The sequence below is a fragment of the Nyctibius grandis genome, chromosome Z (genome assembly GCF_013368605.1).
Source record: "Nyctibius grandis isolate bNycGra1 chromosome Z, bNycGra1.pri, whole genome shotgun sequence".
Taxonomy (NCBI): Eukaryota; Metazoa; Chordata; class Aves; order Nyctibiiformes; family Nyctibiidae; genus Nyctibius; species Nyctibius grandis.
In genome coordinates this window covers 1,667,941-1,682,710 of record NC_090695.1, presented here as the reverse complement: position 1 = coordinate 1,682,710, position 14,770 = coordinate 1,667,941, and the positions used below count along the sequence as shown (strand labels likewise).

General features: G+C 42.5%; 1 protein-coding gene across 2 annotated transcripts in view; it reads left to right on the top strand.

The window, feature by feature from the left end:
- KATNAL2 (katanin catalytic subunit A1 like 2) overlaps positions 1–14,770 on the top strand; it is a 36,802-nt gene that overhangs the window by 16,873 nt on the left and 5,159 nt on the right. For both annotated transcript variants that reach the window (XM_068423229.1, XM_068423231.1), the window contains 5 exons: positions 1,533–1,631; positions 2,146–2,209; positions 3,733–3,851; positions 6,156–6,247; positions 9,043–9,153. In XM_068423229.1, coding sequence (XP_068279330.1) covers positions 1,533–1,631; positions 2,146–2,209; positions 3,733–3,851; positions 6,156–6,247; positions 9,043–9,153 — 485 coding nt within the window. The remainder of the gene's footprint in view (positions 1–1,532; positions 1,632–2,145; positions 2,210–3,732; positions 3,852–6,155; positions 6,248–9,042; positions 9,154–14,770) is intronic.

Sequence of the window (14,770 nt, the reverse complement as noted above, 5' to 3'; positions counted from 1 at the left end):
GGGTATAGTGTTGTGACACTCTCTGGATATATGCATCAGAAATAGTATCAGCTGTTGCTCCCACATACTTAAAATCAGCTGTTTAAAAAGCCTGGAAGACTTTTGCTGCCTGATTTTTATAGCTGTGTATGGCCCAAATTCTTGCTTTGCAAGTTTTAGATTTGCAATTAGTAGAATTGAAGTCTAGGAAATTTCCAACCTTAAAGTAAGAAAATTCTCCTTCATTTCAGTTCCTGTCTGGATTTAATTCATGGTAAACCTTTAAAATAGCGTTGTTCTTGCTGCTACTTTGGCAAAAAGCAATAGTGGTGCTTTAGTCTTCATTATGGCATGTTTTTTAAATTGTGCTGGTATGTTCCTAGTTGCTATAGTAATCAACACTGTGTAAATCAATAAACATAAATAGCATGTGGTATCTATTTCACAACACAATCTAATTTAATTTGGAAACAGTTATGGAAGTCTCTACTTAGTATCATAAATCTGATTCATCTTAATTTGCTGTTAATAGAAAGGGAAAGTGTAATCTAGTCTATATAAATAATTTTTCTAATTGTATTAAATCAAATTTTCCCCTCGGATATAAGCACATAATTTTTCTTCAGTCTCTGGGGACTGCCTGTTTTTACTGGAGAGCAGAATTTATCCCAAGTATTTGTATTGAGGATATGATATTTTCTACAGAACAATTAGTCTCTGGAATGCAAAGCCACAAAACATTACTAGGGCAAATTGAAAGATTCATAGAAGATTTGGAAAGTTTGATGAATTAAATGAAATTAATTTAATGTATGCTTCAGGGCATAGATTAATTACCGACTATCTTTTGATAGATGCTTAGGGGAAAATTTTCCTCCTGTTACAGAGTTTCTCGCACCTTTTCTTGCAGCATATAAAATCTTGCATAGTGTGGAGTAAATAGCAATTTTTCACTATTACTTACAACATAAGTAATAGGTGCAGCTATAAAGTTACTGAGCATCAAGTTTAAAACAACCAAAAGTATTTTCCCATTGCACGTGATTAAACTGTGGAACTCATTACTACAGAATAAGCACGCTCAAAAAAAGAGCTAAGAGAAATTCACTGAAGAATGAATGTCAAAGGGTGTTGGAACTCAAAGATTAAGATGTGATTTTAATTATTAAAGTACTTCGGTTGCAGAATTTGGTGGATGTAAATATGAACCAACATGTCACTCCTATTGCTTATACTTTTTTTTTTGAACATCCGATACTTGCCAGCATCAGAGACAAAATATTAGGCTTGGTGAACCTTCATATCACGATAGCTCTTCATATGTTAGTTGGTTACTAAAACCAGCTCACAAAAAAGAGATCTGAGAAACAGATCTGCTCGGCACATACATTTGGCAGTGTATGTGCTCGTAGGGAAAGCAGAGTTAAGTAATACAGTTTGTATCGTTTAATGGCACTATTACTTTTTAACTGAGTTGATTTACTTTGCCAGAGGTGGTTATCCTAGTTCAGAAGAACTTAAGTTTTGCTAACAGGATGCAATGTACATTGCAGGACATTTATCTCCATAATCCAAATGTGAAGTGGGATGATATTATTGGACTGGATGCAGCTAAGAGGCTAGTCAAGGAAGCAGTTGTTTATCCCATAAAGGTAAGGGCACTAAATAGTTTTGAGAAAACCAGTGTTTGAGAAAACCTTGTTAGCATTTTCCTTGTCATTACAGTGGTGTTTTAGAGTTCTCACTATTTCTGTGCTTTTGTAGGCAGTTCATGTTAGAACTCCTCCTGCTTCTGTTTCATCTGACAATAGTATATGAATTCTCCTATAGGAAAATAGCCTTTCAATATTAAAATTATAAGTGTTGGGTCCTATGCTTTGGCAATGTAAGAGCTGCTGGATTTGGCCTGTATTAATTCAATGGAAAATTACTTATAGAATATCAAACCAATTGCATCTGAAGAATTCACTTAAAACAGATTTCAAATGGTAAATACTGTATTTTTCTCAGTACTCAGATAGTATATATTATATTGTTTTGGAGAGGTTTTATCCCCCTCCCTGCAAATTTCTTAGGTTTTCTGAATGCGTTAGGAGCAGTGGGGTATTTGCATTTGGTTATAGATGATACATTTTTAATCTCTGAATTACTTTTCTGTTTCCTCAGTACCCCCAGCTGTTTACAGGCATTCTGTCTCCCTGGAAAGGATTATTGCTGTATGGACCACCAGGTATGAAGAGCTTTATACCATATCCACTTGTTTATCACTGCTTCTGTGTTTGTCCCACGGAGAAATCATTGATGCTAATTAGATCAAATGTGTTGATAAAGAACATATGAAATAAAAGGAGGCAATGGTGGATGATTACGTCCGTCTCTGACACTCAAACCTGTCCATTTGCCTTTCTCACAACCCTTGACTATTTCTACACTTGGATCTTCCAAAAAACAGTAAAAACAGTACTTACACTAACCATTCAGAGGAGTGAGAACTCATATCTCTGGTTTTACTCAGTTTGGGCTATATTAATCAAGTCTGGCTTGAGCTGGTCTTACAAAATGTGAATAAATCTGGCATGGACTCACTGTCTTAAAGAAAATGTCCCTTTCTTTCTTCTGCATTTGGGGCTTATTTTGGAAATGAGGTGGAAGCTTTGCCCTCTGCTGTGCTAGCTGGGTGTTTCCCATGTCAGCACAGCTTCACTGCTCCCTCTGCTCCACTTTGACACAAGCACTACCACTGTGAGTGTGGCTGGGAGGGGACAGAAGGTCAGTACCGCCTGAGTCAGGTCGCAAAGGCTTGTCACTGCAGTAAACTCCATTTGTTCCTGTGAATGTTGAGATACCCCATCCCTGGAAATGTTCAAAGTCAGGTCGGACGGGGCTCTGAGCAACCTGGTCTAGTGGAAGACGTCCCTGCTCGTGGCAGGGGGGTTGGACTAGGTGACACCAGCAGTGTGCCCTTGTGGCCAAGAAGGCCACTGGCATCCTGGGGTGTATTAGAAGGGGTGTGGTCAGCAGGTCGAGAGAGGTTCTCCTCCCCCTCTACTCTGCCCTGGTGAGGCCGCATCTGGAGTATTGTGTCCAGTTCTGGGCCCCTCAGTTCAAGAAGGACAGGGAACTGCTAGAGAGAGTCCAGCGCAGAGCCACGAAGATGATTAAGGGAGTGGAACATCTCCCTTATGAGGAGAGGCTGAGGGAGCTGGGTCTCTTTAGCTTAGAGGAGACTGAGGGGTGACCTCATTAATGTTTATAAATATGTAAAGGGCAAGTGTCAAGAGGATGGAGCCAGGCTCTTCTCAGTGACATCCCTTGACAGGACAAGGGGCAATGGGTGCAAGCTGGAGCACAGGAGGTTCCACATAAATATGAGGAAAAACTTCTTTACTGTAAGGGTGACTGAACACTGGAACAGGCTGCCCAGAGAGGTTGTGGAGTCTCCTTCTCTGGAGACATTCAAAACCCGCCTGGACGTGTTCCTGTGTGATATGGTCTAGGCAATCCTGCCCCGACAGGGGGATTGGACTAGATGATCTTTCGAGGTCCCTTCCAATCCCTAACATTCTGTGATTCTGTGATTCTGTGATTCTGTGTGACCTTTAAATGTCCCTTCCAACCCAAACCATTCTGTGATTCTATGACTTTTTCTATTTTAGTGTTTTTATCTGACTTATAGTAGGATGAGGGGAATTATTCAAACATTTGCATTGTATTTCTTTAAAGAGTGAATTTCTTCAATGCTGTTGTTTGTAGGTACTGGAAAAACTTTGCTTGCTAAGGCTGTTGCCACAGAATGCAATACAACCTTTTTCAACATATCAGCATCCACCATTGTCAGCAAATGGAGAGGTGATTCAGAAAAACTTGTCCGGGTAAGAATTATTATCTTATTCGTTATACTTTAACAAGCATCAGGTTCCCACTTAAAGAACTGGAGTTTAATACAGAACTGGAAAGTTAGCGTTATTCCTCTGATACTCATAATCTTTCCTGTCTTGGACAAAACATGTGACTCTGTTCATATCTAGTTTTTAAAATGAGAATAACGTCACTTCTGCAGAAGTCTCACAATGGATTCTTGCTGTGGAATTTTAGTTCTGTAATGCAAGATGAAACAGATGTCCTGAAGGCAGCAAAGATTTTTGACTCACTGAACAAGAGACAGGCAAGCAGAGTTCCTAAGTAAAATAGTGTTTGCTTAGTGACCCCTTCAAAGCACTTCACATCCTTTCTGCAAGGGTTGGCTCCTAGGCTCCCTACAAAATGTTATTTAGATTCCCAAGTTCCCTACTATTCTTAGTCTTCAGGGCACAGTATTGGCAAAGAATTCCCTTGTCACAAAGATCTCACTGTCAAGCACAGATGTGATGCTTTAAGGAAGGTAGCTGGATGGTAGATGGGTAAATGTATTTTTGTATATAGACTATCAAGTAGCATGCATGGCTTAACAGTGGTACCAAAAAATTCAGGGATTCAGGTGCAGCATCCTTGCCCTAAGATGCCGATCCTAACCTCTCCGTAACGTCCACCATTTCAGTGTAAGAAATCCACAAGCTCTTAGCTTTCCTTTACACTCGCCTCTTAGGCTATGCTTCAGATGGGTACAGAGCCTTTGAAAATGAATAATCGTAACAGATTGCCCTCGGCAAATGGCATTACAAGCCTTGTTAATCTCTCTTGAAATTTAGGCAATGTCTGCAACATAATTATTCTTCATGTGTCCTTTGTCCTTTAAAATGGCACATTTGTCTTCTGACATTCACCTCCTGTGTCATTGATCCTCTTGACATCTGTCTCAGTAGCTTCCTAAAAGTTCCCCTTCTGCCAGGAGTAGGGATGGGACAGTCTGTTTTTTGACACCATCATCCAAAAGGGTTTTTGTGAACACGCTACAGCATTCACAATGATACTGAATTTGTGGCATTTCACCCTTAGCTGAGTTTTTGGCAGAATCCAGAAATGAAATAAGATTGTGGATCGGGACAGCTCTAAGAAATGTATTGTGTGAATTTATATCCTAAAATGACATGAGCCTGGTGCAGGAGTTTTCTGAAGTTGTGTGAAGTATATGTGGGTTTTGTGCTCATTTGGAGGAATGGCCACTCATCCAGTTCTCAGCTCTGTCGGTGTGGTTTTATATTTTAGATTTGTAGTAAAATTGTAGACTGCAAACTGTCGGCTCGTTTTGCATGAGAGCAGTGATAGCGGATGTAGAAGCAGAATTGATATCGTAGCATTCAATTTTTGTTTCAACCATCTTGGAAAAGCCGCTCATGTAGCAAGACTATTATATAATCCAGCATTCTACTTAAGTGCAAACTTCTGCTTCCTTAAACAGCACTAATTACAATGCTGGTCATGGACCACTTGTGACTCTGGACAAATAATTTAAACCCTGTGCTTCATATCCAAAGTGTAGAAAATAATATGTATCTTTTTATATTTCTTTTTAAGTGTTCAGTTTAAAAAAGTGATGGATTAATATATATTATTAGTGATATTTATTTAAAAACTCAAAGAATGCTTCAATGAAGAACTGACAATATGATATTACTGCTAATATAAGCCTCTCCATGTTTACAGAAAAACAGATGAAACTTCTTTCTCAAAAGGTCAGACCTAGATTTGGTGTGAGAGCTTAATATTCCATTTTTAAATCTTGGTTGTTCAAGCAGTTTATGTCTGTTTTCACCAGGAAAAACAAAAGAGCTGCTTGATTCTTATCAAGAGAATCAGTCCATTTTCTTTCCTTATGGTTCAGCTAACTTTTAATTTTTTTTTCTCAAATCCTTATTTAAAAAACTACAAATGGAGCAACAACAAAAGAGAGATGTTTAATCTCTGATAACAATTTAGGGGTTCCCAGAATCCTCCGATGGATCATTTTGTTCTATCCCATTATTCGCAGGGTACTCTGATAGGATTTAGCCAGAAAGATTTACATATAAAGACAGGATTACAAGCCTGTGTTCTTTATAGCTCCTTTACAAACCTTTCAGAATTTGAGAGGATTCAGGGACCCTCAGCCCACCCAGAGCATCTCCCCAGCAGATACCCCTTTTTGTCCTAGAAGTTTGGATTGTGGCTACTGTTATTTCTCTCCTGTGACAGTGGCCCTTAATGCCTTTTTGTGTTAGTTTATCTTTCCTTTCACATTTACTTTTCTCTCTAAACAGGTGCTATTTGAGCTTGCCCGGTACCATGCTCCTTCCACAATTTTCTTGGATGAGCTGGAGTCAGTTATGAGTCAGAGAGGCACTGCTGCTAGGTAACCGATGAGACCACTTCCTATGGCTTTAGGAGAATATTTGTCCCCCTTTTACTGCATCTTTTCAGTAGTATGTGTGTTCAGGTGCTAACCAATGTTTAATCATACAGTGTACCTGTTAGAAACAAGTCTTTGCTAAACTAAAGCCTGAGGCTACTCTATAAACTTAACAGGAGCATGACTGGGCCCCTGACAGACTTGTCTTATAGATTTTATTGACATTATAATTACTTTGAGTGATAATGGTAAATTTGCATGACTTTTTATTAAGAAGCCTTTTTTTTTGTTGTTCTGTTGTCAACTTTAGGAGCCTCGCAGTGTATCACTGTCAGAATGTCTATCAGCTCTGCAAGTACCATGTCATGGAACCGTTGCATACACTGTGGGGATTTAGAGTGAGATATAGTGGTTGTTTCATTCACAGTAGATCAGATCAGTAGAGAAGCAAGCATGAAAGACAGGTTGCATGAAGATTAGCAAGGGACTATGGGTCCAGCAAGACTGTGAGAAGGAGAGAGGTGCAAGAGTGTACAACCAGTGCTGCTGTATTTTAAAATAAGGGATTTGAAGTGGAAATAGAATCATGGAATCGTTTTGGTTGGAAAGGACCTTTAAGATCATCGAGTCCCACCGTTAACCCAGCACTGCCAAGACCACCACTGAATCATGTCCCTCAGCACCACATCTACACGGCTTTTAAATCCCTCCAGGGATGGGGACTCCACCACTGCCCTGGGCAGCCTGTTCCAATGCTTGACAACCCTTTCCATGAAGAAATTGTCCCTGATCTCCAATCTAAACCTCCCCTGGCACAACTCGAGGCCGTTTCCTCTCATCCTATCACTAGTTACTTGGGAGAAGAGACCAACCCCCACCTCGCTACACCCTCCTTTCAGGCAGTTGTAGAGAGCAAGAAGGTCTCCCCTCAGCCTCCTTTTCTCCAGGCTAAACACCCCCAGGTCCCTCAGCCGCTCCTCATCACACTTGTGCTCCAGACCCTTCACCAGCTCCGTTGCCCTTCTCTGGACTCGCTCCAGCACCTCAAGGTCTTTCTTGTAGTGAGGGGCCCAGAACTGCACACAGGATTCGAGGTGCGGCCTCACCAGTGCCGAGTACAGGGGATGATCCCTGCCCTAGTCCTGCTGGCCACACTAGTGCTGATACAAGCCAGGATGCTGTTGGCCTTCTTGGCCACCTGGGCACACTCCTGGCTCGTATTCAGCCGCCCATGGACCAACATCCCCAGGTCCTTTTCCACCAGGCACTTTCCAGCCACTCTTCCCCCAGCCTGTAGCGCTGCGTGGGGTTGTTGTGCCCCAAGTGCAGGACCCGGCACTTGGCCTTGTTGACCCTCACACAGTGGCCTCAGCCCATCGATCCAGCCTGTCCAGACCCCTCTGCAGAGCCTTCCTGCCCTCCAGCAGATCAACATTCCCGCCCAACTTGGTGTCAACACTCCCGCCCAACATTGGTGCCCAATAAAGGTAGTGGGGAGGAAACCACAGATGACTTTTTAGAGGCGAGTAAGAAGCAGCTGATTTTGTGCACTTTGAACAGGCTTAGGCATAGCAGAGTAAGATGGAGTGTACATGGTGGAATGGCATTTTTATTAATGGAACAAGTTTTGGTGGCATTGTCAGGACTTCCAGATGCAGGAATGGGAGGATGTTATTATTGTCATCCATGGTGTAGACAGGTCATAGTTAAAAACAGATTGAAAAAGTTAGGGATGAGGAAGAAGCAGGAGTAATATAAAAATATTATTATAAGCATTAGGAGCCCATTACAGTGGATTTTATGTACTGTAAATTGTATGCTCACAATGGTGTATAAATAGAATATGCCATATCGTAATAACCTGTAATAATTGTCAATTAATAGTTATAAATTATGGGACAAATTTTGCCTTCATACGTACTTTTAAAAGGTCTCATTAACATCAATGGATTATATATTTTAATAAGGATTTTAATCTAAGATTATGTAGTTATTTTTACATATCCTTATTAAATATTGACATAGCGCTGATGTGTGGATGCCTTTGCAAAAATAAGCCATTAAATCTGAATTGTAGCTCTTACCATCTAAGGCCCTGATGTTTTCTCTTGCTTTGGTGCAGGAGCTACCAAGAACTCTACATCTGGGACCAAGAGTTCAGATTGGTTTCTGGCAAAATTGGTTACCTGGATCAGGGCCAGAATTCTTAGCACTTTGCTTAAGTTCCCTTTCTCTTTTTGAGGAAGGATCCTTTCTGGGTGGTCTCTGCCCCATTTTTTAAATTCATTTCAATACAGCATATTTTTCTGTTTGCTTTCAATAGACCATTTTGCAAAATATTGAATTCAGTAGTAGATGTATCTTCGTGTGGCCACTTAACATTCACTCACAGAAAAATGCCACTAGTTGCCCTGAACAGGTGTGTGTGTTAGTTATTTAATGGCAACTATCACATTATAAAAATTCTCTTATATGGATCATTCAATCAAAGCCTGAGCTGTTCTCCAGTAAACCTCAACGTTGCGTGGACATTAATATGAAGAAAAAAATAAAAATAAATGTTTTCTTTGGATTCAGTAATAGTGAATTCTCCTCGCTTTAATGGACTGAAGAGAGTCCATTTAAATAATCATTAGAAAGCTTGATTTTAATGCTTAGATGTTAGCTAATGGAGCTTAACCATGCTTCGAACTGGGGCAAAACTGCGACAAGGGCTCAGTTGCTGTGAATGACACTGTGTAAAGAAAGATGATTACTTTAATGCACTGAGCAAATAATATTTCTTTGGATCTTGGTAGTGGTGAACATGAAGGAAGTCGGCGGATGAAAACAGAATTACTGGTGCAGATGGATGGCTTGGCCCGATCTGATGATCTTGTATTTGTTTTAGCAGCTTCCAATCTGCCATGGTAAGAGATCCAGAGAGTACATTTTGAATACATTTGCATGAGCTTCTAAGCACAGATAAAGATTTTATTTAGACTTTTGCAGAAAAAAGCCTTGATATTTGGTTAAAGCATTTGAAGATTAATTTGGAGCTTTTACTTTTAAACTCTACAATTCTTGCTATTTGTGCCACATGAGAATAATCCATAATAAAGTCAACATATGCTGGTGCTACCAGCTGCTAATATTTGAAATGGAGTATTTGACTTTATAGGCAAGTTATTTACTATGTTTAAGCTAAGAAGGGTTTCAGCCTGGAACTGTAAGGTGCTTAAAACATCTAGTGCTTAGAAGGATACTCCATAAATAGGAATGTTGGATTTTATTGGTATCAAATGTGATTTTTTAAAGTTGAGGGACAAAATTCTTCAGTTTCTTGAACATAATGTAGAATAGAAGACTAAACAGTTTAAGATTGGAACTAGGGCACTTCATCATGTTGGTTCTCAAAATGGGCAGGGCATGTATTGAGAACAACACAGACAGGAGAGGATGAGGTAGGGAGGTAACATTTGTAGTGTAACAACTGTGGGATGCTCAAGGGAGTCCAACAGACAGCAGCAAACAGCCAGCTTGTGTCCTCTCCTTGAACAGCATCTCCCATGGCCACTGTCAGAGCCAGCACATTGATCTGGCTGGATCATTCATCTGAACCTAGTGTAGTATATCTCTTTCTTTCGTACAAAACATTATCAAATGGTTGAAAGTAGTACAGGGGGAAAACAGCGGCTGTTGGTTAAGCACAGCTGGTTTTAACAGTCTGATTAATAGCTCACTAATCCTTTTCCAGAGCAGGAGCCACACCTGTACGGGGAATTGAAGCATGTTGATGATGAGATTGTTTTCGAAGTTAGTTTGGGCTTGTTTTTGAAGTTAGTTTTTCATAGGTCTGAAACTAGTCTGTGGATTTCTGCCTGCCCTGAGGTTCCCCCTGTCCCTGGGCTACCGATCCATGAAATCTTCAGTGGAAGAACATCTTTTCCGGCAAAAAAATCTGGGCGTTGGAACCAGAGAGTGGAACCTCAGCAAAGTAAACTGGAAATTATCTGTTTGGTGAGGGGCAGTCTTGGATGCAGATGTCTGCAAAAAAAGATGAGTCAGGTATAAGAAGGGGTTTTTTCCATGCTTCTTCCCCTTGCTGAAGTGTACATGAAGCAGAGAAATACAAGGTATCTGCTGGGAGCAGACTGAAAGGCTAATGTTTGTGCAGTTTGCTGAACATCATTATTGATATCTCCATCCTTGGAGATGCTCAAAACCTGAATGGACACAGCCCTTAGCAACCTGCTTTGGCAGACCCTGCTTTGAGGAGGAGGTTGGGCTAAAAAATCTCCAGGAGGTGCCTTCCAACCTCAGCCATTCTGTGATGCTGTAAATCAAAGCAAGGACTACTTTAGGTACCATGAGAGTGATTCAAAGTATTTCTCTCCACTGAATGTAAAAAAGCCTAAGGGGAGGGGTCTTCAGACTTAGACATAGAGGCACAGTTGCTGAATAAAAACAGGCAGTGTGTTATCCTTCAGTATCCCTCATTAAAATTAAATAAATACCTAAGAAGTCACTTGAGAATTACACAGTTCTTCTTCTCTGATGTTAGGGCTGGAGTTTCTGTCCATCATGGGAAGAGATCCTTCTATAAGCCTGTCTTTCCCAATACTCAGCGGTGCTGAGTCTAGTTGGAGGCCTGTAGGTAGCAGTGTTACCCAAGGGTCAGTACTGGGTCCAGTCCTGTTTAACTTATTCATCAATGACCTGGATGAAGGGACTGAGTGTACACTCAGCAAGTTTGCTGATGACACAAAACTGGGAGGAGTGGCCGATACCCCAAAAGGCTGTGCTGCCATTCAGCAAGACCTGGACAGGCTGGAGAGTTGGGCGGAGAGGAACCTCATGAAGTTCAACAAAGGCAAGTGTAGGGTCCTGCATTAGGGAGGAATAACCCCATGCACCAGGACAGGCTGGGGGTTTACCTGCTGGAAAGCAGGTCTGCAGAGAAGGACCTGGGAGTTCTGGTGGACAAGCAGCTCACCATGAGCCAACAATGTGCCCTTGGGGCCAAGAAGGCCAATGGTGTCCTGGGGTGCATGAGGAAGAGTGTGGCCAGCAGGTCGAGGGAAGTTCTCCTCCCCCTCTACACTGCCCTGGTGAGGCCACACCTGGAGTAACTGTGTACAGTTCTGGGCCCCCCCAGTTCAGGAAAGACAAGGAACTACTGGAGAGAGTCCAGCGGAGGGGTATGGAGATGGTTAGAGGGCTGGAGCATCTCTCTAAGGAGGAGAGGCTGAGGGAGCTGGGTCTGCTCAGCCTGGAGAAGAGAAGACTGAGGGGGGATCTTATCAACGCTTACAAATACCTCAGGGGCAGGTGTCAAGGGGATGGGGCCAGACTCTTCTCAGTGGTGCCCAGCGACAGGACAAGGGGCAACAGGCACAAACTGAAACATGGGAAGTTCCATCTGAATATGAGGAAAAACTTCTTTACTTTGAGGGTGCCAGAGCCCTGGCACAGGCTGCCCAGGGAGGGTGGGGAGTCTCCTTCTCTGGAGATATTCAAACCTGCCTGGACACAACCCTGTGCAACGTGCTGTGGGTGACCCTGCTTTGGCAGGGGATTGGACTACATGATCTCCAGAGGTCCCTTCCAACCCCAACCAGTCTGTGACTCTGTGATTTTCTTTCCTAATGCAAAGCCTTATGTTTCCCATACAGTCAAGGCAGGATGCTTCTGAAAGCCACCGAGAACATCTCACCTGCTGAAATTCAAGTACCAACGTGGTAACACATTCAGAGGTTTTCATCTGCCTCTCTCTGTGGCCTGTCCAGGGTTTTCAGGCTCTTTAACTAGGAGAGTGGCTGTGTGGGCACCTAAAATTTACGTAGGAATTAGATATACAAGTTAGGCTGGTTCCTACCCTGGCCCAACAGTGTGAGTTCAAAGCCGCCGCTGGCTTTTATAGCCATAAGAGCGGAGTCTGTGTGTTGGTTTGGGGGATTTATGCCTTGGACAAACTCATGAATTTAAATTAGTACAAAATCCACCCCATTTCGTGTTACAGTATCTACATGAAAGGAACTGAGCAGAATTTGATTGATTTGAGTTCCTGTTGTGTAAGAAAATGCTGAAAAATAACTACTGTGTGTGTGAACAGTTAAGTTTGAAAGACAATTAATACATTAATAATCCATATGTCTCTTTATGGTTCGTTAGCAATACAAGATAAATGCGTATGTTATTGTAGCATCATTAGCCTTTTACAAAGAGAAACTCTGAGCAATGCATTGCACCTTTCCGGCTCTCTTCAATTACCCTGTGAGTAGCTGAGCTTCACAGGTAACGCTGCAGCATGGCAGTATTAAAAAGGATCAGATGTCTTCAGAAGATCCATGTCTTTCTACTCTTTCACACTGGTTTGGAAGGAAGAATTGTGTGTTTGAAACCCACTGAGGAAGAGTTCAGAGACAGCAACTGGTCTGAAGGTCACTGTGTGGCTGGTGCTGGATCTAGGGATCTTGGAGATTTGTTAATGGCAGTGTGAGGCTGACCTCTCTCTGCTTCTATGGAAAGAGATTCCTGTGTGTATCTTGTTACCATGTGTCTCCCTTATGCAACCGATAAACTCTTTCTAAAGTGCATACAAAAATTACAGAATACAGTTTTGAGTGTTTTACACATTTGATTTTGGATCATTTTGCAATTCTGAAGTGCTAATTTCTACAAAATTGCTCCTCTGAAACATGAGAAAAATGACACAGCTTTTTTAAGGTAGATTCAAAATGACAAGATTTCTATTTTGGAGGAACTGCTCCCACATAAAGCTGGCAGTCGCTGTTGGCATGAGGGTGGCAGCTGAACCATTATGAGAAGCCAGCTCCACTTTTGAAAGTTTTATACCTAAGAGCTTAGAATTTCCTTTTGGACTTCATCAACATTGCTCATGGACAGGTTGGATTTTGCCCTCTCTTAAGCAAATCCAACCTCTGAGTGGAATCATAGAATCACAGAACAGTTTGGGTTGGAAGGGAACTTAAAGATTATCTAGTTCCAACCCCTCTGCTACAGGCAGGGACACCTTCCACTAGACCAGGCTGCTCCAAGCCCCATCCAACCTGGCCTTGAACACTGCCAGGGAGGGGGCAGCCACAGCTTCTCCGGGCAACCTGGGCCAGGGTCTCACCACCCTCACAGCAAAGAATTTCTCCCTAATATCTCATCTCAACCTCCCCTCTTTCAGTTTAAAACCTTTCCCCCTCGTCTTGTCACTCCATGCCCTTGTAAAAAGTCCCTCTCCAGCTTTCCTGTAGCCCCTTCAGGTACTGCAAGGCTGCTAGAAGGTCTCCCTGGAGCCTTCGCTTCTCCAAACTGAACAGCCCCAACTCTCTCAGCCTATCTCCATAGCAGAGGTGCTCCAGCCCTCTGAGCATCTTCGTGGCCTCCTCTGGACTTGCTCCAACAGCTTCCCTGAGCAGAGGGGCAGAATCCCCTCCCTCGCCCTGCTGGCCACGCTGCTGGGGATGCAGCCCAGGACACGGTTGGCTTTCTGGGCTGCAAGCGCACGTTGCCAGCTCATGGTGAGCTTCTCGTCACCCATCACCCCCAAGCCCTTCTCCTCAGGGCTGCTCTCAGTCCATTCTCTGCCCAGCCTGTGTTTGTGCTTGGGATTGCCCCGACCCACATGCAGGACCTTGCACTTGGCCTTGTTGAACTCCATGCAGTTCGCACAGGCCCAGCTCTCCAGCCTGTCCAGATCCCTCTGGATGGCAGTGTGGCTGAGTGTGTGCTTAGAAAGGTGTTTTAGGGGGATGGAAAGCTAGTGAAAGCCATGAGCATCTTACATCAGCATTGAGGCTCACAGCCTCGAGGAATTTGGGAGTATCTGCTTCCAGAGAGGTCAGTGAGATTTGAACACCTCTTAAGATCTCAACTATATGTTTACAGATTATTTTTATGTGTATTAAGCAACATTCAGTCCTACTGTAAGACCCAGACTTCAGCTGCGTAGGGATATTTCACAACCAAGTTTCAAAATACCTAGTACTACAGTCCGAGGTTGTGGCTGTGCAGCACAGCCCTGTGTACTTGCAAACATTTGGTGTTAAGCTGGATTTCAAGAGATTTGTTTAACTTGGTTATTTATTGATCATGAAAAAAAATCAGTACAAAGCTGCTTTTAGATGAATGAAAAGAAGCCTAAACAAAGCTCTTTACGCTGTCCTAAGCTGCACTGCAGCTATTGATCTTCCTCTTCAGCCTCTGCTTGCTGCCCAGCCCCGCTTCCTGCTACTCATCAGCAGGGCACTTTCTATTGACAAATTACTTGTTGAAATGATTCAATGTAATTAAATAAAGTAAAAGGCCTTGTTAGAGAAGAAATAAAGGGATCCTTAACTACGTAGTGAATGTTTCCTAATGTATTAGTGCATTTAATTCGACTTGCTTTGCAGTGCTGCTTTCTTCTCCCTTACCAACCTCAGGGTGGGTGAAGCTTTGGTGCAGGCTGATAGAGTCTTCCCTTCTGTCCAAGCTGAGTCCAAGCATGGGCAAGATGAGTTCAAGAAGAGGTGGGCTGCGAAATCCAAATCA